General features: G+C 34.1%; 1 protein-coding gene across 1 annotated transcript; it reads right to left on the bottom strand.

The window, feature by feature from the left end:
- Positions 1–15,525: 15,525 nt before the first annotated feature.
- Positions 15,526–23,404, bottom strand: LOC132564434 (uncharacterized). Its single transcript, XM_060229088.1, has 9 exons — positions 23,369–23,404; positions 22,907–23,015; positions 22,090–22,241; positions 21,722–21,864; positions 21,302–21,450; positions 18,171–18,246; positions 17,545–17,710; positions 15,940–16,066; positions 15,526–15,608 (listed from the first exon to the last, which is right to left on the bottom strand). Exons 1-9 carry the CDS (start codon positions 23,402–23,404, stop codon positions 15,526–15,528), a joined length of 1,041 nt encoding a protein of 346 aa, XP_060085071.1.
- Between the last annotated feature and the right edge of the window lie 2,745 nt (positions 23,405–26,149).

Raw genomic sequence — 26,149 nt, 5'->3', positions numbered from 1 at the left:
GCGTGTAGAAGTTGATGACAGTGTCGAATCGGGATATTGCTATGCTTCAAGAAATACACACGACGTAACCATACTGTGTGTAGCGCCATACCGGTGGCAAACATGTCCTTTCCCTATCAAAAAATGAACACTGTGAAGAATATGTGCCTTATAGAAAGTAAGCATCATACATATGCAGAGATGTGAGGCGTTTGAAAATGAGTACAAGTTTAGTAGCTCCGTTATTACGTTGAGCACATTGACCTCATCTAACTCATGCGCATGGAAGCGTACTATTTTTTTTTCCGGTGAGACAATGGTAGTGTCCAACATACTTTACAATAGTATTCATCAACATGCATTCCTATCAACTTTAATTTATAGATTTACCTTAAAGCTGTCTACATCATACATAGAGATTGTGTTATTAGGTACCATTTTGAAAAAGAATATTCAAATATGGAAATTCCAGTGATCATATATTTATATTACGATTGAAATGTCTCTGCTGTTTTTTCTTACCTTAAATGTGTGCATAAAAGTAAAACTTGCCAGTCACCCTTTTTTTTTATTAAACTCCCTTTGATACATACCTGAGTAACAAGTGATGCATGACAGTATCTATCATTACAGGCAATTTATTTCCCTCGCTAGCCTTTTTATTTTACTATTTCAATATTATGTAATTTCAATAATTGATTATCATGATATTACTAATGAAATAAATCGATGGTTAAGTGAGCCCCTGAGTGTCCCTTTATTAATGGCGGTATATATCTATCATAATTTCATAGTTCTAAAAAGAATCAATGGTGACGATATAAGCACTTGATAATATAATTCATAACTAAAGGGAATCAAAACAGTTATAGTTATAATTATACAGTTATAAGATAATCAAAAGGAAAATATTGTTAAGAAACGACGTAGTTTTATAATTAAGCATTATATTTAGTAATAGAGAGAAGTTGAAATATCGCCTTTCATTATCTGATTTAATTATTTTGGTGTATTTCATGAATGTTTTTTTTTAAATCACAATACTATTCAATGCTTTTTAATAAAAGTTATACGATAGCTTATAAAACACGATTGTGTTTTAAACAAAGTGAAAAAAAATCTTACCTGTGCTACTGATGTTCAGTTTATATTTTTTTCCCAAATCAACGGCGTCAGTCAGTTTTGTTCCATCAGCTTCTGTTATTTCCATAGACAGTTCATTCTTTAAAGGAATGTTTGTAACTTGTGTCTGAGCAAATGGAGCACTATCAATATAGATAACATATCTACTGGTTAGTGATTCAAACATAGTTAATAAAGAAAAATAAACACAAAAAACAAGCATTGAATCGATCAAATAGTTTCAACAGTACTGCATATTTCATGACGACATGACGACAAGAAATACCAGGAAATGTCAAACAAATATCATGACATATAGATTTGGGGTTCCAAATAGTGACATTGTATTCAGGGAAAATTTTAATGAGTATTGATCACTTTTGGGGCTATATATAGTTTTTTCATTTGGCCGCCCTTTGCAGCAAAATTATTAGATATTTCAATAACCTTCTAATATTTCAGATATCAATATGATACATGAGTATGTGTGATAAGTCACTTATAAATAAATTGACGGTTTTTTTTTTTACTTGGATTTTTTTTTTTTTTTTTTTTGCGATGATATTTTTATGTCCATATAGGGATATGTGCATTAATAAACAATGGAAGCGCAGACACAACAATTGTAACGGTAATACAATACTACAGTATTTGATACTTAAAAGATATATTACCAAAATAATAATAATATTTGTGCGCATTTATTCTTTTTTATATAATATATAACTCTTCGAAGCAATCCTTCGGCTCAATCTTTTAAGCCTGTACATGCAGATTTAGTGAGAAAGCAGTAGTCAAAAATAAAATTTGCTAGCAATCTAAGGCTATATCATTATAGATCTCAGGACTACCAAGGACCTGAAATATTGAAAAATTCGGCTAAATAACTACTAAACACTTTACCTAGAACACGGATATCGTAGACGAAATCACGTTCAAGGGAAGCAATGTGATATGCATGTATCATTACAGTAAGCATACATTATAAAGTGATTGGCACAGGCAGACAATGATATGAATATATACATACTCCTTAAAAGTGTAATTGACCGTTATGCTACTTCCGTTACATATGACGGTGGCTGTCGTGAACACGTTGTCAGTTTTATTGAAGATAAAGTTGCTTGTATTCAGCTGCGTTTTATACAAGTATATCCTTGCAGGTTTGTTCTGCAAAACAAAATTATAAATGAAGGTAAATCGCTAAAAAGTAACATTTGTCACAGCTGATTGCATATACATATTTCATTTTTATTAGGAAACATAGCATTACTCCTAAGGTCAGATAAAAGGTAATATGGCTTATGCATTATGATAATACTTTTTATTCACATGTTTCTTTTTTCTCGCATCAGGAATGGATTTTGAAAATTTTGGTGATTTTTCCTCGCTGTTCATTATCATTTATATCGTAATACATAGAATGTCACAGTAAACCACCTCTAAAGATGACAAAACTTTGTTCAATGATTCGTCCGTGTGTTTTAACAGGCCATACTTGTATCTAAATGTATACTATATACTTTTTTGACAGATTTATTTTTGGAATCTAATTTGTTGACGAGCATATCTTATTGGACGCTTAACTATCTTCTTTATTATATGCATTACATCAACATGTATCATTAACACATTAATGATATATTTGTTTACTTTAGATAACTTAAATGCACATAAAATCCTTACTAAGGTGCAGTTAGTAACGGTGAAATGTTGTCCAGTAATATTTATCGATCTGAGGATATCGTGTCCGTTAACATCGCACTCCACCAGAACGGATTTGATTGTATTATCAGTGCTGGCAGTGATGGTTCCAGGGGCTTTACATGCTGGAAAAATAATTATGTGGTGAATAAAAGAGCCATATTCATCATATTTTGCAAGGCATAATTTTTCGATCCATACACTGAAATATATTTCGACTTACAATAAAATTAAAACTTCTTCAACAAAGGATATTCAAAACCATATTCAGAGGATATGTTTTAAAGATTTGCATATATCTATCACAAAGAGTCCTGACTTCAGGAGAGTCACGGAATTGAATTAGATTTCTACCAGATTTTTTTTAAAGAAGATAATGTCATAGCTACAGACCAAATGAAAATAATAAAATAAATGCGGATTTGTCTCTATTTGACCAGTTCCCTAGAGAATAACGATCTATTTGTATACACGATATGCTGCCTCTCCCAAGCTATCGGGAAGCGCTAGTCTTCCAAAAGCTGCGTCATACCTACAGTTGAAATATGAGTCACCTTTGATCTAGATGTTGGCTGAACCTTTTCTCTAGAGTATAAAAAGCATACATGAAATGGAGCTTAATGATTTTGGTCTCTTGGATATATCTGATTCAAAACAACAAGGGGAGATAAGTCAATATAAGAATTAATTAACGGGGCGACAACACCTTCGGACCACATGAGCTATAATGCAGAATGTACTTTCAATTCAATTTGTATTCATTCAAAGACAAGAGACCAGGTATGTCTTTTTATAATGTTATGCTTACGTTTTCTGTTATGTTTCACGATGATTAAAATACAATATTTATAATTCCGTTGTGTATTCTCTGTTTGTACTTTCCAACAAAACTGATGATTCCATTTTGGAATTCGTTAAGTCTGATTAATTTGCCGCTTAAATGGAATCATCTATCTTGCTATTCCATTAGCTGTCGGGCGATCACGCCAGTTCGTATCAAGTCCAATGAACGACGATTATCAATTTTTGAAAGTAGCATAAATAAAAATGAAATAAAAGTCAAAATATAAATATGATACATATATTTATAATATATATATAGACTAACACGAAAAAGAAACGCCGGGACACTAAATATACTACAAATGATTTATTGCTTGGCCTAGAATAATGACACTCGGTCAGGTTGATGTTTTGTTCACGGTTACTAGGTACACGTGTTTAAAATCACACAATACCTGACCTCCGCGCTCCGTGCGAGGCACGTGCTAAAATACAAGAATCCCGTGCAGGGGAAGGCCATTGAGTTCGCCAATGAAAATTTTCAATCTATTTGATACTGTTCAAGTATTCGGATTGATTTTTCAAAGTTTGATTCAAATTAAGCAATTTACATCCATGCCATGATTGACGGAAGTCCAGCGGGGACAGGCTATAGGAATGCTTTTGCAGGGTCAGGGCCAACTTCAGGTTGCTGCACATTTTGGTGTGCATATTCGGATAATTCAACGTCTTGTCCAACGTGTGCGAGTGACGGGGAGGGTCATCGACCGACCGCGAAGTGGACGTCCGCGCGTCACGACGCCACATCAGGATCGGTTTATAAGACTTTCTCACTTACGTAATCGCCATCTCACCGAAACTGCAAATAATACTATAGGCAGTCATAACCGCCATATCATCATGATACGGTTCGAAACCGATTACGCGTCAATGGCCTAAGAGCCCGACGTCCCTATGTTGGTCTGCCCCTAACTCCTGCGCGTCGCCAACGCCGATTGGCTTGGTTACAAGCACACTCGCCCAGAAATTTTCCTATAAGGCAATGGAGACGGGTATTCTTCACTGACGAATCCCGGTTCACTCTCTATCGTTCGGAAGGGCGACGTCGTGCATATCGACATCGAGGGGAACGTTACACCGACGCGTTCGTCGCTGAATGGGATAGGTTTGGCGGTGGTTCAGTATGTGTTTGGGGCGGTATCTCCTATGGGCTTAAAGCCCCAATATACGTAAAAATCACTATAAAAAACAAACGTTATCTTATTTTTCCCGTAATATATGCAAATACTTTCCTTTAATTAAAGAAAATAAAACTGACTGTTTTCAATTTAAATAAAAATTGAAAAAATCGGAAAATAAACAATGTGGGACCCACAATAATTCATACATTACCGCTCGTAGCGATGACATTGCGCATACGCATATTCCGCGTGTGTAAACATGGCAGACACAGTACAGACGTTCACCAGTCGCTTCCTTTTTTTCAATCATACATCAGGCCAGTTCTGAATTCTTACGTTATAATTGTGCGTCGTATCGTTTCTCAAGTCTACGACAAGACTTCGCAAACAATGTTTGTAAACAAAAACTTACCGTAGACACATCTGCATGTGCTTCCTCTATAAGTAGAAACTTCAACTCTCGCGAGATCATGTCATGAACTTTCCGACGTGGTTCGGCAACAATCGTAATTTCGATGGCGGCGTGTTTAAAATGCAGGTGTGTTTACAAATAGCGAGTTTCAGCTGTGCATATATCAATACTTTATGCACAAAGTCATGGTAACTATTGTTTGAATAGCTTAATTTTAACTACATCTTAGAGAATATCTCAATAATTATGTGTGATCCTACTCTAAATTTTTGCTGAATGTTACGTATATTGGGGCTTTAAATCACCCCTTATCGTGATTGACGGTAATTTAACCGGCGTAAGGTATAGAGACGAAATCCTTCGCCCAGTTGCCGTGCCATGTGTGCAAGCACGGAACCTGATATTCCAGCAAGACAATGCCCGGTCCCATGTCGCTAGAGTTTGTCAGCAATTTCTTGCCAACAATAACGTAATCGCAATCGATTGGTCAGAATTCAGTCCAGATTTGTCTCCAATTGAGCATTTGTGGGACGAATTGGATAGGAGAGGTAGGAGACGTCCAAATGCCCCAACTAATCTGGTCCAGCTCACACGTGCCTTGCATGAAGAATTGAATAACATCCCCATTGCAAGGGTTAACACCCTGATGAATTCCATGCATAGAAGAATCAGGGCTGCGACAGCTGCGCATGGAGGACACACAAGATGCTGACATGTCCGGCCGTGTTGCGCAATACAAGTAGGGTCATCGCTAAAAGGGGGATATTTTTGGCATAGTTAGCATTGATAATCGATAGAACCTTCAACAACTGGTTCCAAACAGATGAAATTGTATACAAAAATGAATGAAATAATGTAACATTAAATTATATCATTTAAAAGAATCTTTTTAAGTTACACGGCGTTTCTTTTTCGTTTTAGTATATATTGTGGTGTTAAGCTATACCTTTTTCCGATGTTTCAACATAAATCGTTGACACGCGCCATTTGAAATATCTGTACACAACAACAATCATCTCTTAAATGTTTGTGATGTTGACTATAGCATTAATTCATAGTGCAGCAAGTTGAATATTATTGTACTTACAAACGCCGGTTATGGACGCATCACTCCTGGCAACGGCGTTGATATCAAAGAGGATTGCCGCAGTTACTAAAAGTAACATTTTCGTGGTGGCTCCCATCTTGGATTCAGTGTGGAAAATAAGGCTGCAATTTTTTATTTTTTTCCCCTTAAAATTAATTAACTTGTTGGCATTAGTTTTTCATTAAGGAATGTCTATTTGAACGTGTTACGATTAAGTTTTCATCGATGTAAATAGCAGATTCACATCGTATAAATCTATGTGTTATTGTTATATTATCTTACTTATCTCTTTCTGGAAAGACCAAAAAATTACTGCGATATCTGGAAATATTCAAATATTTTATGTATAGAATAAATCTGACAAGAATAGAATATATCAGTTGCATTATTACATCCTGGCATATAACGGTATTTGTCATAAACGGCCGATATCATCACAATTCCAATGAATGTGAGCTGTCACAACTGCTATGTTCAGGAATTTCAAAAGTATCGTGTTGCTGGTTATACACATGTCTGATTGTTTTATCAAATCTGACAATAAATCCACAACAATATGATGTAAAGCAGCAACATCTTTGAGACTACAAGTGTGGCTTTATCATATGAAGTCTCAGTGTATGACACCTAGCGGAACTGTGGCTACTCGGACGTTCCCATTGTTTTCATTGTGTAACAAAACACAGAGATATACAGAGTCAACTCAAATTGTGTATCAGTCTTTTTTTAAGAATATTTTCAAAAGCATTTAAATTAAAATTTTTGTTTCCATTCCATATGATTTTCCAACAGACCATTGCCTTGTATAAATGTATCTAATCATGACCGATGTGGTCTCGTCATCTAAGTAGAAACATATTTTCCAAGGCCATGTTGATTTTTTTTATTTGATAAACACATTTCCTACCGATTGCTGTTTTTTATTAGAATAAACAGTAAACCATGAATACATTTATATTTGCCCGAGTAGTCGCTCCTTACATCCACAGTATATCCGTGAACAGCTCGCGAGATATCATATTTGTCCTCGGGGTTATTATGGCTTAACACGAAAACGTCGCCTATGTGGGACAGTAAAAAATTATTATATAAATGGGTTATATAACCTTAACGAATGACATCACAATGAAAGTATTTTTTTTTAAATACAGTAAAAAAGTAACAGTACCGGTAATAATCTAATTCTTTCAAACCTTAAATCGAAACAAGATATCTACTTTAAGTCATCTGTCCCCTACGTATGGAATACTGTATTAAGATAACATTGATTTATACTTACCTGAACGTGACTCTATTCGAACAGGATGTGTGGAAATTGAAACGCATCTGACACAAGACGCATTCAGCCTGTATTTTATAAGCATGTGTCACGTGAATTCGTGACGTCAATAACAGGAAGATGAACAGATACTTTAACAACTTTCACTTTGTGATCTGAGTGTCATGTGCTTTGGTGTGATAATAACAACTGGTATGGTGCTGTGGTGGTGTCTGATAATAAGCACATACTACTAAATGCATTGTTGCTCTGCCATAACATTAGTTTGAAAACGAACATATATAAGTTCATATTAGAATAATTTCTGGTATCAAAGACACAAATCGAAAAGTAAACCATCTTTTAGTCAGAAGCATATACCATTGGAATATCATTATATATTTAATGTGTTACTAGAATTAAAGATAAGAAAGAAATTAAAGTTTTAAAATATTCCAATAGGTAATTCATGGGAATTCTAACAAAATTAGGGATTTTACTGCATTAATGCATACTCTTACTGTAAAATAGTTTATTTTAGTGAGTCTCAAATTTCGGGGTTTTACAAAAATATTCGTTTTTTGTTTTAATCTCGATTTCATGAATAAATCGTCCTAACGGACTTCACTAGATTCATAATCTATGTCAATTTCTATCTGTTAATTGTTTCACGAACACGTTGAGACATAGTTAAAGTGTATGTGTCACAATCTCAAAGAAAAATTAATCCCCATAATAAAACTGATTCTTACAGTATATTCGTATTATTTTTGAAAATCCTTCAAACTTCCGCTTGCCTCTGCTCAGCTTGATTTTGATAGACCGCGAGTGAAATATAGAGACGACACAATATCTTGAACTGATTTGCCAAGTTCAGAAGAGAACATACCAAGGAAAAGATATAGTGGATATGTAAGAGTGTCTTCAGTAATAACAACTATATTTCGGAAGTGTCTTTTAATTTCTATTATTATTGTGAACATATTTTGTATTACTGAGGGTGCTGTTAGATATGCTGTTTTCTACATTTTCACAAGCCAAATTACTTACAAGGTTAAAACGAATATAAAACAAGGAAGCTGACTACGCTTTTCGTGGACACTTCCAACTAGTCATAGCTTATAGCGTCGCAGAGCGCGACATAATATAGGACTTTTTTCAATCATTGAAAATATTTAAACAGGGAAAATGATACTTAGTCATATCACTAAAAGACGAAATTGCTGTAAAACTTTCAAAGAGCGTTAAACATGTGACAGTTATGGCGGCAACCTACATTTGATCCTCTTGAAACGTCTAAAGTATTAGCTCCACATTCAAGACGTCCTGCTATGGATTTGATTTGATTTCTGATCAGGTAATTACGTTGCATTGTTTGCTGACTTTCATGAAAAAGAACGTTTACAATGGAATTAAAGGTCGTGTCACAAGTACACAACCACTTCAGATGTCTGGTTTTGCGAATTTTGTATCAGACGTGATTTGTCATTTTTATTAGATGATTTCCATTCTCTCTTTTCACTAGCGTAAGTCTGTTATTTTTCACTAGTGAGCTATTTCTCCATATTTCACAGGCAAAAAGGTATAAAAAAAATCTGTATAAACATAATATTGTATAACCCTGTGAGCAGAGTTGATGTACCCAACAAGGATTACACTTTTAAAATCAATTGGATTGCAGCTATAACAAACATGGTAAAACATTTGACAACAATCGATATTACAAAGTACAGAAGCTACCATATATGGATGGTACATACTGACAACTGCAGTGTATAGTTGACTAGACATGAATCGTTAAAAATAGTTACCAGGCCCCAGTCACATGAAACACTTAACATATGATACAATGACCAAACATTGATAACGATTGATTGTTTATCAGTTATGTTCGTCCTCAGCTACATTTCATAGGACCCATCATTTGAGGTTGATAATCATCAAAGTAAACACGATATAACTGTTTACATTTTCGTTGTGCTATCTAATTTTGTCTATTTAAAACGTTAAGAGTAAGAGACACACCTCGGGTCTTCACCTGGAGTAGAGAAAATTCATCTCCCAAACGCCTCTCATAGTACTAATGTTTATCATATTACCCTGGTGTGTACGCACTACATACCTCCCTAGACAAGACAACATCAGGAAAATATTTGTTAGTGACAGAATGACATCGCCTCGCACATTATACGTCTGATTGACTCCCAATTCCTCTAACGAAAGGACGTAATTTTACAAATTACTTCAACCATACATCACAGCCGACAGAAAATCTACAATATAGAGATTGCAGATATGTTTATATCTTATATTCTGCCTAACGTCCTATCAGCATCTAACATCCTTTACATATAAAATATTACAGTTTCCAGTACATGTATATAAGTAATGAAAAAAGTCTCAGATTTTTCATTTTCCGAGCCTTTTTGAAAAATTAGTGACGACTTTCATCAGTCGCATATCAAATGGCAACAGATGTGAGATGCTCTATATCACACGATAGATTTTTTCAGTGAAACCGAAAGAGAAAACGGACAATTCTATGTCAAACTTAAAGTTATATCGGGTCCAATGCTCTCCCTTTTAACGCCAAAATGTCATCTGTGAAGTCATTAACATATTTGAAATGATGATACAATAAGCAATATTTCAATATTGTAATTTGCTAAAACACGACAAAGAATAGTTATGCTCCTATCAAAAGCGGTATCAAACGTATCAAGAAATCAAGACCAGACAAAACATGGGCATATTAACCGAATACCAAGGTAATCATTTCACAAATATGATTATGAACCCAGTACAATAATGCGATCGTACTTATCTATTCTTCTCTAATCTGGAGAACGAAACATTTTATGTATTGACAAAGATTTGATGAGAGGGAAGATGATTACTTTTCCAAACTTCCTTATTTTAAGTCAGTGATGCTATTTGCTGACTATTGATAGGACCAGAGTCTCATGAAATTTCATCCAAGCAAAATACCTTTCAAATTAATTTCCTAGTTGTAATGATTGATCGATACGCACACTGATGTTTCGACTTGTCCATCTATATACAAGGAGGCCAAGTTATGCTTATTTTCAAATCTGTGTTTGACTTGTTTTATCTACAGTACGCAGCAGCTGTTAAAAGTAAGGGGGCTTTTCTTATGCATGGTAACATTGTAGAAGCCAGTACTTTGTATTAACATACAGATTGACTGTATATGTTGTCTGCGATTGACATGTATAGCAATAATACAGTCAATGATACACCAGCCGTGTATTTATTTAATGATAAAGATAAAATACGTTGGGGCATATTGGTACCACTGGTCCTTTCCGTGAATGAGGATGAGCAAGATTAGTGAGAAAACCTTATGACGGATGTTGTACTTTATACTTGTGTATATGTATTTACTGTTTGGAAGGTCAGGTGCATACTTGGAGAATGAGCTGCGATAACATTCATTTCTATCAAACTTTGGATGGAGCGGTTTTTTTTAATTAAGATTAAATCCAGAGTTTAATGTTAACACGTGAAGTATTGGTGATATTATCTAGGGGAATGGAAACGTATTCGTATAGATTTCTTGATGCTCATTTCGAGTTTTATATATATAGTATTCACTTATTCTCGTTTTACACATTTGACAGTAAAGCCCCCATCGGTTACAAATAAAATACCCACAGCACAAGCCCATCACCTGCATATACAACCACTTGATCAATCTGGCCTGATCACGCATCGTATTACAGTAACAAGTGGTAACATTACACACAAAATTAAAATAAGCCAGTGCTTTTATGTCCGATATTCTAACATAAACCTTGTTTTTTTTTTTTTTTTTGCCTTTCAATCTACGATCTATACAAAAAGAAATGTGGAATGAATCCAATTCATCAGTCAATAACTGTTTTAGACCTTTGACAGGTAATGATAACAAATAATTGCTGAGGTGAAGACATTGATCCTTACTTTTAAAATTAAATATGCTATTTTCACAAATGTTTCCAAGACGTCGATAAGGAAAAATAAACAACTCAATGTCTTACTGCTGTGCCTGTTAAACAGTATCACAACCATTGTAAACATATTCCAATGCCGTCGTATTTCATAGTAGATCGGGTATCACTTAACAATAAATGAAAACATATGTAAGTATTTCCTTATGTGGTGTTATTTAGCATTGAAGTTCACATGTCGCCTATTAGACCAGAGATCTGGTTAGTTTCTTCAAAGGCACGTTAGATAAAGACATATTTGGGTTCAAACCCGTGGTGAATTGATGAGGGCGTGAGGGGTGGTGTGTGTGTGCTTTTTTCTTATCATTCGTCAATTTCATCAATTTTTCGCTGGTACCCAAACCATGTAAACATTCCCCGTTTCTTCAAAAGCGAATGCACTGATACGTAAAAAAAAACTCTTCATTTGTTCATTTCAATCAATACACAAAACATATGTTTTATTTCTTTTAATATGATCGAAACAAATGTTTTAATTCAATTATCCTTTTCTTACTATTTTGTTATAAAATATTCAAATGCGGCTTATTGTTCAAATACCGTGAATACGATAATGTTATATCGACCATTCAAAAAACAAATAAAACAACAGTGACATCGTCTTAACATAACCTTCATCGATATAAAACTTGCACGTTAGCAAATGAGAACAATGTACACAATAATGGAGCCAACTAGCAAACTAACCGGAATAAAAACGTCCAACTTCATATCATACAAAGATATTTATCAATGCACCATTAAAGCGACTATAAACGATTTCCATAATCAACTTCAACTTGCATTTTTAACTCCTGTGTTACGAGTTTGTCCGTCAGTTGGCGACTTCTTGCAAGGCAATCCTGATAATCGAATCAACTGTCCCATATTAATACCATAGGCTGAAGATGCAGGAATACCGCTATCTAGAAATGGAAAATTCACAATATGGAAATTGAAATAAATTCGAATACAGCTTGGTGGAAAGCTGTCCATGTTTGTGTTGTTGTATGTTAGTTCATATGCCAACATATCTCTCCACTACCACAACCAAAAAAACTTTGCTTTGTTAGAACTGGAGCAAATCTAATGGCTTGGCTTAGAAATATAATCCGTAATTTGAGAGTGATCAAACTTAGGTAAAATGGGTGTATGCTAGATTTGTAACTTTTTTAACTCAATACAAAACAGCGAAATTGAACTGTCACACTTATTTTTTATCAAAATAATTATATTTCCCGACGATCAAAGGGACGAATATAGTCTAGCCCGCGATATTGGGTTGTCTCCCACTTCGATCCGAACCAGACGGTAGACATCCTTGCTACGGAGAGTTGTGAGCATTCTTACATATGCATGTCATCAATCTGTACCTGAATCGCATAGTAAATGTTGTTTGTCTTATTCATTAATATTATTTATCCTTAATTATTTATTTATCAATTTATTTATTTCATTTGCAGCACCATACAACAGTGTTTTAAGCAGATATCATCATAGTGTGAAAACAAAAAATAAAACTGTTCTGCTAAAGACAACGCAAATGATCCATAATCTATATTTTATCATTTATTTAACCATTAATTTGTAAGTGATCAGCATTCTGTCCGGACGGAACAATTAATCTTGGATTTTCTATAGCTATTTCCTTATTTCACATTTTTATGGAATATAATCTTCTTCCAATGTCGCCTTTGACATTGAAGGCACTCCTTTATTTTATTGTTTATTTAACGGCCTATCAAATGAGGAAGTTCGTGGATAAAACCGATATGATTTTTATCAACCGAATATCTTGAAAATTAAGATTTGTCTGTCGATTGGCGTTATCTTAGAAGAAATTCCTAATGTCAGGAACAGTCCATTGAAAGTCTAATCAACTGCTGAGTTTAAACATGATATATTTGGGATGCAGGGATGCTATCTAGAAATGGACTATTCACAATTAGGAAATTGTAAAAAGCTAGGGCATTTGGATATGTTACAATATCGACATATATACAAAACGGTCGCCGTATTGATGTCTGTGAGAGAAATTGTTTTTCCTTATGCTATATGAAGGTGGGTGTGTTTGATTGCACGTTAGTTTGTCTTTGGTTCCGTTGTTAATAATTTGTTCTCATTTCTGTCCTTGACTTTTCTCAGTTAGATTGACCAAGATTAACCCGGCGGTTGTCTTCGATGATGCAGGATAAACTTACTCTTCAAGAACACTTGGCCCTATTTTCCTTGTAATTTTTTTTCATGAGTCTGTGTAAATCTTTCTTTTATTCATATTTTGCGCTAGTTATATTGGATTTAAGTTTGGATTATGATTATGTTGTTATAATGGTATTCTCTTGAAAACTTTTTATAACTTCAAACTCGAGATGTTAGTGTCTATCAGCATAAATATTTGTCCATTTTTTATATCCGGACTTGAAAAGATGCGTTGCCTTTCTTGAAATTAATATACTTTCATTCTAAAATAAGTCGCATAAATGTGCTTGTTTTATTCATAATTTCAAGTTAGTTTGCTATTATTATTACAGATACTAGAGTAACAAAATATCATAAGACGTCTCCGAAAATAAGCCTTGAACTCCTTACGGTGAATAACGATAAAGCACAATACCAAGGTTTTTTCGCGATATATTAGGGTATTTATGTTGTAATACATAACTAATAGTGTTACCAGTATTTGATGATATATCGATATGCTTGAGCAAGACAGATTAAAAAACATGAACGTTCAAACGACAAAACAGTAAAAAAACCATTTTATTATTGATATATAATGAGAAATGCAATAAAAAAAATTATAACAATTTTACGGATGTCGACCAACGACCTGACGACCACAGATTTCATACAAGTTTCATAAAATCAATTTAAGAATTTTCATTCAAAGAAGCCTCTGCCACAAGGAAATAAATTATCGTACCTGCATCCAACCTATGACACTTACATGTCGTAGTTGTTCCGATATTCAAGGGTCAATTTTAACGATTTTCGTCAAGAAGTCATCAACTGATTGACAAACTCGTAATCCAAGGGTTCAAACGATACAGGTTGATAAAAATTATAGGGAAGTGTTACGTTCGCCAGAGTGATATCATTGAGACATATTCTGAATCTTTCTACGACATGAAGCTGGATGTATTTGCTGCGTGTTGTTTGCTTGTCGGTTCCGTTGTGTATACCTTATTCTCATTTGAGAACGTGACATTACTTACGTGGAGTGACCAAAGATTACATGGCGGGTGTCGTCGATGATGCAGAAGACGCTTACTCTTCCGGAACACCTGGCCTTATTCCCCTTGTGCTTTTTCATGAGTCACGAGTATGTTTGTCTTTTGTTCATATTTTGCCATAGTTTTATGGAATGTGAGTTTTAATTGTGTTTATGCTGACATTTTGGCATTTTCTAGATTGTTTCCATACATCTCATCAAATGAATTCTGACTGACATATAGCATATACACTTTTCACGAAAAATCATATAATTACACTGTTGCAAAAAAAGGCATATATTAACGCCATTCTCTATCAATACTTTATTTCTTTCCTTCGTTGACGTCGCAATGCATGCGAGGCAATGAATCTATGATGGCAATCTGGTAAAAGCGATAACTTTCTGTCACACACATGTCCTCTAGGTCATATTACATGTGTGATAACGAATAAAAATAAATAAAAATGAATGCGCTGATCACTAGAAACACGAGGACACAACGCGATTACAATGCATTTGTTCTTTTTTTTTTAATTGTAAAGGAAGATTCCAAACTGTAAAACATAAACTTTGGAAAGAAGTGTTGGATTTCAACCTTTTGTAGGGTGTTGTATCCTCAGTCAGAGAACATGTGAAAGTGTCAGGAAACGTATGACCTTTGTTTAAAGTGAATACAAAATATGTAGCTCTAATATATAATTGAAAGTCTTTAACAATGGGTATATGATGTTGCAAAAAAATATTAAATTTGTATCTTGTACCAAATTCTGATATATTTCTTGTTACAAGAGGAAAATCACTCCTTAATGAATTTTACGGTCAGGATTGCAAAGGCTGCCACAAAGAACGCCATGGTGTTGATCATTTCAAATCCAAGGCCTGAAAGAAATAAAGGATATCCATGATAGTCTAAATCTAAAATATGTAAGAATAATTACGGAGTACAATGCAATTCAGATAAATGTTTTATTGTGTCAAGTGTTTCGTGCAAATTTCGAGGCTGGTTGTAAAATATGATTGCATTAATAAATAATAAGATTTTTTCACATTAATGATCACAGGTTTTTATACAACATGAATTCCAACAATGAAGCGGTTAGTGGGTTAATAGACACCATAAAGGTTCGTATTTAATGAGATAAGTGTGTAATCTTTCTAATTTTCCTGCGATATATGTTCTGTGTTTTATGCGTTTTGCTTATTTACTTACGTCCTGCCCCACTGGTCACGCTGGTCAGCATTGTATCTTTAATGGTTAATGACGTTGTAGCTTTTGTCATGGTTATGTCAGATGACATGTGGTTGATTCTCTTTCTTTTAGTCTTCGAACATCGGCTCTGTTTGTTCAACATAGATTAATACAAATAGAGGAATTGTATGCTCAAAACTTCTTCGAATTTACAACTGCTTGCTTTGAGGCAAATCAATCAATCGAAAATTCAACATTGGATCCTTAGTTTTATTCCTAACTTCGATACATGACGATCTGACTAAGCCCCGCTGGAATCGCCGTCCAGTGACTTTTTATTGTCAACATTGATTATCTGTTAATGACTAATGAAATTATTCTATTTCTCAATCGTTTAGAGACGAATTTACACAATATGATTTTCTGTCAATCACAGCAATACAACATATTTATATTATTTTCAACATTTTAATATGAACACGTTTCAAGGTAATTTCTCGAAATAACATTACATATCAGATCTATGTTTACCATTCTATGACATCGCCACTATGTGACCTTACCGAATGTACATTACCAGGATATACCTGCCAGTAAAAGTATCAAAACTTTAACAGTAACGTAAACCAACTGAGTTTACTTCCCTTTGTGCGGCTTTTGTCAATTTCCTCTTAACAAATTAACATTGATATTGCTCAGAAATGCCAGCTGAAAGTATGAATTGAACCATATCTAAGATATGTTACTATAATTTCACAGATGTGCATTTTTTGTTAATGTTGACGAAAGTACCGCCATTTTAGCTTCGTTGAAAGCTCTATTGGACAACTTTCCGACCCATTGCCGACAGAACGGTGATAGCAACGGGGATCCTCTTAAAGCAACCATGTATAAAGTAGAATACATTATGGGATTACAGATACTGTCTAATGTTTCGAAAAATAAGTAAGTTTAACTGTTACACGTTCATTCTAAATCTTGATAAAATGACGTCTTCTTTATTTTCATGATTTAGTGAATGTCAACAGCATTCAACTGCATAAACGTTAAAGATGGCCGCCATATTTGAGAGAGCTAGCATCAGAAAGTTGACTGTGGTAACAAATTGGAGATTTGTGCGTTTATGAATACTGACTTTATTTGACAACAGCTGCGAAACCAACTACCAGCTCATATTATTCTTGTTTTACCAAAATGAGTCAAACAAGGAATTTAACTGCGTGAGGAAACCGGAGTATCCAGAAAAAACCCCACATATTCTGGCGGCGCTAAGTTATGTACATTTGTTGATCAAATTCACAACCCAGAGAAAATAATACTGAACAAATTTCGTCCATTATTAAACTCTTTTGCTTATATTAAAGGCAGCTTCTGTGATTTGCTCGTCATGCATTTCCCCTATCAAGCTTTCAAATTCCATGTTTGTTAAACTAAAAGTGAAATGAAAGTTAATATTGTAATTACATGGTTGGTTGATTATAACTTGTTTCCTTTTATTAGAATCAACCGATACAATATTTTCATATTTCAAAATTCATATTGAAATGGAGTACAGATATTTACAAATCAACACTTAAGTAATTAATTCATACAATCTTAATCAGAAACAGATATGTTTGCACTTACCAGATCACATTCATGTCCTCCATATCCCTCTGGACACACGCGCACGGTGCATGTGATACTGATTTTTTTTGATGGGCCTACAAACCGGAAGCCGTATATGGTGTTCGTGACATCTTTTCCATTTTTTGTCCACTTTTCTCCGAACAACTCTTCGTCATGTTTACAACTGAAAGTTAAAATATTTTCCCATAAAAAAAGCTAATCAATACTGCATGTTTACGATAATTTGCGGACAGGTTTCAAATAAATTCAACCAACTGAAAGCGTATTCTGCTTATATCATTAACATTAAGTAGTTGTTTTCTTATCTGAAACGTTTAAAACGACCATGTAAAATGAATAAAAATAACACTTTCGTTTCATCATTTTATCTTAGAATATTATTTGAGAAAAATACAAATTTGTATAATTTGTTTCTGATTTGAGAGACTCTGTATTGTAGCAAGGTTGCACATTACATAAGCTATACCGCATTAGTTAATTCAGTAATGAATAATGCCGTACCAAGTAAAACAACATGCAAAATATGAGCATTGAAGTCAGAAATTCATTTGAATAATTAGTTAAGAAATATGTGAAGAATGGATTTAGATATGGATCAGACAATAAATATCAGATTGAATTACCCTGCTTCAATCCACAATGTCTCTTCCTTTCCATTTCCTGTTGCCTTACATTCTGTTGGTTTGATATCAACATTTCCTGCAAGATATACAATGTAAATATTCAGAGGAATTAATTTTATTTCAGTTTTGCCAGATCCCTGAAAAGGAGCCTCGAAGGAGTGAGTGAATACAATGTACAATAGTGTATTAAATAGGAATGAAAACAATGAATATCAATAGTGATTTGAATTTTGCATCATTCGTTCTTATTGATTCCTCATTGTATCCAGTAGCAATATCAACCTATCATCAATTAGGTGGTCATGTGATCCATCGGTATTTACTCCTCACGTGAAAACAATCCGTGTGAAGATGGTGATGTTTAGTGCAACATGTAAGCTTAATTGAAGGACCACGAGGTTGCCATTTTGGATCCTCGAGAGTTGTAATATTATTTGTCATAGAAGTATGTAAAAATGACTGAATTCCTATAACATGTAAGAATCAGTTTTAAAGTGGGTAGGAAGTGTTAACCCGAAACGGTATCTTCTGTAACCCGAATTGGCTCCCGTTATGTAGTATTGTAATATAAATCATACTGTAGAATATCTGGGAGATTAGTATCTAGACAAGATGGAATTATTGTTAGTCAACCAATTTTATAGTTGACTGTATTAATATTGCCTGGTATGGAACAAATCAGAACCTGATTGTGGATCAACATTATTTGAAAAATTTATTTGACACTTAGTTTGCGTCATTGAAATTCCTGGAAATGATTGCTGATTGTGTGAATGTGAAGGTATGGGGGAATTACATTAATTTGTTGTGTTGGATAATTACATCTGCAAACGTTCATTACTTTACATTTTACAACGCCAGAGCACAATTGTGAGACTTGTGTACTTGTATACTGCTCTATTTGTGACCAAATTAGTACATTAGAAAGGCCCAGTCAAATGTAACTGTCTTATTCGTGATTTTCCAATAAGAGAGTATTTATACGACAGCCACAGGTAAAAAATAGTACAGTCACATGATAGATATAAGACAGCCACGGATAATTTAAAATACAGCTACCGGCAACATACTGGAGAGTTTCATGTAACATACAAGACATTCAGAGGTAACACAGAGTTCGAAATTAGCTGTAGCCCGTGGCTAGTGAAAGTTACATTGGACTAATTGATACGAATTTCCACTGGTCCGATTGGGTTAGTAATGCTAGAATTCACCATTCACGTTCTCAACGTTTCTGAAAAAAGCCGTAAAGCATGCCCAACTAACATGCGCTGAGAACCAGCGTAATGTATTGTAATATAGGTCGTGAATAGGTTTAATTCGTGGTCAGAAAAAAGTTTGAGTAACTAAGAGCAATACTTGACAATGCGGTGGTATATAAGTGGCGTCAGTCCCTCATCTAAAAACAAAACAAAGCGAAAATGAAGAGAAAAAAAAAAGAAGAAAAATCGAAAGAATATGAAAAGGACAAAAGGAGCAGGAAGTTCCTCCCTTCTTGGAAAAAAGGACGGGATTAGTTAATATTAAATGACGACGAATCGGCTATGCTTTGCAAGTGTTGTGTCGAATTTGTGTCAACAAAAGGAAAAAAGGACGGGATTAGCTTATATTAAATGACGACAAATCGGCGATGCTTACAAGTGTTGTGTCGAATTTGCGTCAACAGAGGCCGAACGTAAATCGATCTATGATGTAGAATGTACAGATTTCAAAACAGAGTCAATTTCTTACTGAATTGGTTTTTTAAAAATTGCTTAAAGTTATCAATTTAATTCCAGAATTTCCATTGAGCATTTTTAGGAAATAAAATAACAGTTTCATTAACACTACATAAAAGATTGCAGAGATGGACTTGCAAACAATAGTTACCATGACTGACATGGATTTTTGTGCAGCTGCCTTTGAGAGCAGCAACGACACAATCACATTAGCCCTGATAACCTCTTTACAAGATCATTTCTCTGTGGATGGAATAGCAGCTTCATTCAAGATCGCAAATATCAAAATCTGGTCTGTTGAGGCAAACAGTTCATGTTAGTTGCTGACATTTCATACATTTCAAAAATAATGAATTCACTTAATTTCAAATAAGGTTATATTGAATTCTTATCTGTGTAATGAAGATAACACAGTGAGTATTTAACAACAAATCAAAAATAATGAAGACACATTAATCATAATAATAAACCATTTCTTTCAGATGCAGGTGTTGATGTCAATGCAATAGAAATGGAATGGGATGTGCTGAAAAGTAATGTTTACAAGAGATTGCTACTTCTTCAATTTCAGTAAATCATTAAACATATTACTTATTCTTAGTCTAGAAAATAAAGAATATTCTACTTTCTTAGCTCTAAATCACGGTGTCATAGTAAAATATTTCTTTCTATATGTATATTGAAAGTATATTTTATTAATTCATTGCAGCTGCAAATATCTATCCTCTTTAGACTGGCAGACAATCAACAGGCAGCACACAGACTCCACGAATGTCCTGGCCTTGATTTACTTAATACTTACCTTACCAGCTCATTCAGATGATACTGAAAGAGGCTTTTTAGAAATGTAATTAGTCAAAAGTGATCGGATGTCAAGACTGAGACCACATGTTTTGTTCGATTTGCTCTTTGTCATGTTCCATACAAACAACATTAAAGAGTATGACCTTACTGATGCCGTTCTTTTGTGGAACACAACAGCCCAGAGAGTAAGGAGACCTATTCAAGACCCATATGGAGATAGACCAGTTGAGGTGGACTATGATGCACTGGATATTTAGACACAAATGGATCCAGATTATCTGGACAAAATTACCCGACATTCAGATCATGTTGTGTACTTAGTATTTCTATGAGTTTAACATCTAATCAGTATTGAATTAAACTGCGTTAAGTATTTCTTTGAATAAATTTCTATAATGTATGAAAATTTTCTGATACTATTATTTGCCCAGGGCTAGTAAATTTCAGGATGTACTAGTCCAGCAGTCTACGTGGACAAACAACTTAAATTTTACCCCTGTGTTAAACATATAGTACAGCTACAGATTACATAGAGGACATTTTCAGGTAACATATAACACAGCCACAGATAACATATAGTGTTATGATATATGTGATTCCATAGTTTACCTGGGGTCGTTATGACGATGGTCAAGGCTTCACCAATGGTTGCTTCCTGTACTGTACCACTTTGACCTTTGATAGTCATTGTTAATTGTGATATCGGAGTAGGTGTAGGTTTTGTAGCCATGTTTACTACATGAGTTTTGACTTCGTTCCTTAAAAAAAGACATGCATTCAATGCAATATATCTAATTATGGAATCCACCACTGACATAAAGTTCCATATTAAGTATAAAACTTAGCAAATGACTGTGATAGATCAATTTAATCTTCAGCACTATTCAACAATCTGTACTCAATTAATATTGCCCGTTGCTTTCTGAGACTTTTTCTTGTCTTGAGGAAAATCAAATAGGTGCGGATTTGCAAACGAATTTGATTTGATTACAGTCTGTGACGAAATATTAAATATAGTTGACAATTAACCTGACGTTTGCAGCAAATGTTACGTTGAGGTAGTACGGCTTGATATTGACATCCTCACATTTGATTTGAAAGGATTTAGAATGATGTCCTCCGATTATGTCTGATCCATTTGTAACCTCAAGTACGACATCGACCGTAGTGTTCTACCAAAAAGTTGAAATAAACTGTTCATAATCTTTTATCAAATAAGTTTTCTCTCTCATTTTATTACATTTGTCTGTTACACGTTCAATATTCCTAGTGGTTATTATATATATATTAATTACGTTACATCATTTCTTTTGTTGTACAAACACATCATAGGTTTTGTTTGATATGCAAAGATACGAATGTTGAACAAATATCTTTTAACTATAGCTAAATTTTACCTTTGTGCAATCTGTAAGAACAAACGACCCATCTGTCTGAAGCTCTGGATCGGTACAGTTGCCTACATCTGATTGGTTGAGATATTTAATTGTCAAATTAGTTAAGGAACCGCCGTCATTGATGATATGGATATCCCCTTCTTCTGTGCAATCTTAAATAACAAGACTGAATAATTATATAAATAGTGATGTTTTGGTTTCATTGAATCTAAATATTCAACTTTAACAAGCTGATATTAATCATTCTTGTTGGAAAGAAAGGAAGCAACCGAGGGGTCTTAATGGGTGAGGAAACAGGATTACCCATAGAAAAACCATGTAATCTGGCTGATGACTCAATACCTTCTCACGTTCGTGCGGGTAATCTATCTCTGGACGTCTAGTGGAAAGATGATACCTCTGTATATATACGCGTATATACTACACTAATAGTTGATCGGATTTATTTTTCCATCTCAACACAACGAATATATATGTGTATGTGTATTAATATGATAAATATTGACTGTTACCAGAAGCAAAATACCTTAAAAAGTCAGTAGTTGGACCGAAATGGATATTTACATAAAACTATCAAGTCGAAAAGTATGTCCTAGTGAAATACACGACACATTAAATATCCTGGGTAACATAGGAAAAGTGGGAAATACACATGCAAAATATTTTCAATGTTATTTTATATCTATTTATACTATATATCACAACGATGGTGACAAGCTACTCATCGAAACATCACACATGCTTATACCAGTAACTAGTGGCGTTCGATGATTAATTTCATATATCAAAGATGTTAGTAATGTTAGTGGCTACTTACTGTAATAAAACGTATCTGGTATAAGTGTGGTAGATACGTGTGTAACAGGTGTAGATACGTTTGTAACAGGTGTTGTTGCAGCATTGCCGACCAATGATCCTTTGTAAACCTTAAACCAGTAAAACATTCAACAAGTTACTGTTGATGCAGAAGACTTTCATTAGTCTTTGCGTTAACTAGGCGTGTTTCATGTTCGTTAGTTTCCATGTTGGTTCCGTTGCTGTAAACATTGTTCTGATTTGAGAACGTGTCAGTACTAGCATGGGTGTGCCAAGATTAATGTGACAGGTGTCGTCGATAAAGTAGAATACTCTTTTGGAACACATGGTCTGATTCTCCTTATGTTTTTTTTTTCTTTCTTTGTTTTGTTTTTATTTTGCCCTAGTTTTTATTGATTTTGAGTTATGATTATGTTCATATGTTGGTATTTGTTGCTTATGTGCATTTGTTCAAACAACTTACCATCAGCAGTATACATGTCAATGTATGCCGAGCCATCTTAAACATTTCTTCTGGTCTAATACAAAATACAAAATATAAAACATTCAGATTATTTTGTAAAATTAGCCGAATCCCATTCCTTTCATCGGACAGGTATGATATCAAGTGATAAAAACATTTTTGTGGCATTTGAATATAACAAATAACTTCCTCGGTTATTGCTGATTTGACAGTCTTCTTTTACTGAGTTATATTCGCCAAATTATATCACTAGGTAATTCGATTTCTGATTTATATCTTTCGACAATTCTGTTTTCTTTCCCAATACGATGCTGACACATATTCAGGCTTGCATAAAAGCTTGATTTTTTTACATCAAGAAGTAAAGCCAACTGAACGTTTGCCCATACTGGAGACCTGACCGATTATGATGTAAATAATGACTTATTTACAATGAGTTACAACTGCTTCGAGACATGGCATAGCTTTGATTTAAACAATCTATCAATGCAAATAGAAATTAGGTTGCAAGACAAACGAGAAAGGTTGTGTCGATGATCTTTTCTAAACTGCGAAATACTGCCCCCTTTCCCATCGGAAGGAACGATAAGTGCGGTGTGCAGTGCATTCATTATTATAACAATATTCGCGTCCATGGAGATGACATTGCTTAACTTTTAGTTATATAGCGCGTTATTACCATCTATGAGTGGTTAGCTTTGGTACCTCATGAATGCATTGCTGTCTTGAATTTACAATGCACATTGACAGTGGTTTCATATATTACATATTTAGTTTTTGTCTATTTCTATTCCGGAAAAAAATAAGAAAGAAAAGAAAGCATTTAAATACAAAAGAAAATAAATAACAACACAGATTAAAAGAGTGCCGATATTTTCAAGAACAAAAATGGCATACCTAAAAACAACAAAACATAAGATCAGGGGCATCTGAACTCAGAAAATGAAAAAAAAAAAGTCAGATGAAATCAATTTAAATACTTAGAGGTGAAACAAAAGAAGCATATAGGCGGACTAGGGGTAATATAGTTTCCTTAATGAAAATGGACAGTGTGTCAGAACTTCAAACTGATGAACATGAAGGAGCAGGATGATAAAAATATGGTAAAGACAATGAAAAATGAGGTCAAAGTGGACATTAGAATTGTAACTTGGCATAATGCTATCAATCACAGTATGCCGTCAATGGATCCTTCTCAGCGACGATCTGTGGTTGTAAGGTTTGAAATATCATAAAGACCACGTTCATCAGAATAAGTCTCTCTGATGGAACTCATAAGAATACTGAATTAAACACAAGAAATATATGTAATATGCAAATACGGTATAGCGAAATTGCAAACACAGTATAGCGACATGTGTTGGGAAGATTTTACTATATTTACAACTACGTTTCATCCACACTATACTGGGATATGTTTCCGATATTATAAGATCTTGTCGTGAATATTACCCAACTGTTAACTTTATCTTCATTGTGTGTACTAATGATAAGCTATACGCTGATATGTTTAATAGAAATAAAATGTTGTATTAAACTAATTGCGTTATGAAATCATTATTGATGTTTTGATAATGGATCAAGTCATATATACCTATGGGATTTGATGCTGCTGTCATATCATTAGTGTGTTTATAAAGAGACTTCGCAGCGATTTTAACATTCTAATGACTTCAAGTTCTGAACAACGGCCGATGGTGTTGTCTGCACTGGCTGACAAGTTTTAGTCGACACATTTTTTCACGGCCATATTTGGGCTATCTATAACTTAACAGGAAAACGTTGCCTATGTGGGACAGTTACTCGGTGACAGATGATTATATGAATGGGTTATAAAACCGTAACGAATGACATCACAATGAAAGTGAAATAAAAAAAATACGATAAAAAGTAACAGTGCCGGTAATAATATAACTCTTTGCAACCTTAAATGTAAACAAGATATCTACTATAAGTCATCTGTCCCCTAAGTATGCAATACTGTATTACAATAACATTGATTTATACTTACATGAATGTGACTCTATTCGAACAGGATGTGTGGAAATTGAAACGTATCTGACACCAAACGCATCCAGTCTATATTTTATAAGCATGTGTCACGTGAATTCGTGACGTCAATAGCAGGAAGATGAACAGATACTTTAACAACTTTCACTTTGTGATCTGAGTGTCATGAGCTTTGGTGTGATAATAACAACTGGCAGGGTGCTGCGGTGGTGTCTGATGATAAGCACATACTACTAAATGCATTGTTGCTCTGCCATAACGTTAGTTTGAAAATGAACATATATAAGTTCATATTAGAATCCTTTCTGGTACCAAAAACACAAATCGAAAAGTAAACCATCTAATAGTGAGAAAAATATACCATTTGAATATCATTATATCTTTAATGTGTTACTGGAATTAAAGATAAGAAAGAAATTAAAGTTTGAAAATATTCCAATTGGTAATTCATGGGAATTTTAAACAGATTAGGCAGTTTTACTGCATTAACGCATACTCTTACTGTAAAATGGTTTATTTTAGTGGGTCTCAAATTTCGGGGTTTTACAAAAATATTCGGTTATTTTTATCTTGATTTCATGAATAAATCGTCCTAATGGAATACACTAGTTTCATAATCTATGTCAATTTCTGTCTGTTAACTGTTTCACGAACACGTTAATACATAGTTAAAGTGTATGTGTCACAATCTCAAAGAAAAATTAATCCCCCATGGAAAATATAATTCTTACAGTATATTCGCATTATTTTTCAAAATCCTTCAAAATTCCG

This window comes from Ylistrum balloti, unplaced genomic scaffold (genome assembly GCF_031769215.1).
Source record: "Ylistrum balloti isolate Yb309-2 unplaced genomic scaffold, AGI_CSIRO_Ybal_v1 Utg372274, whole genome shotgun sequence".
In the NCBI taxonomy this organism is placed as follows: Eukaryota; Metazoa; Mollusca; class Bivalvia; order Pectinida; family Pectinidae; genus Ylistrum; species Ylistrum balloti.
Note: the sequence above shows the minus strand (reverse complement) of the source record. Positions and strands in the feature narration are given on the sequence as shown.

What these genes read in the sequence shown, in the direction of transcription:
- LOC132564434 (XM_060229088.1), bottom strand. Translation starts at nt 23,404, where the DNA reads ATGGCTCGGCATACATTGACATGTATACTGCTGATG. An exon ending in ACCAGATACGTTTTATTACA is followed by an intron (nt 22,242 to 22,906) that starts GTAAGTAGCCAC and finishes TTGTTATTTAAG; the next exon opens with ATTGCACAGAAGAAGGGGAT. An exon ending in CATCGTCATAACGACCCCAG is followed by an intron (nt 18,247 to 21,301) that starts GTAAACTATGGA and finishes TATATCTTGCAG; the next exon opens with GAAATGTTGATATCAAACCA.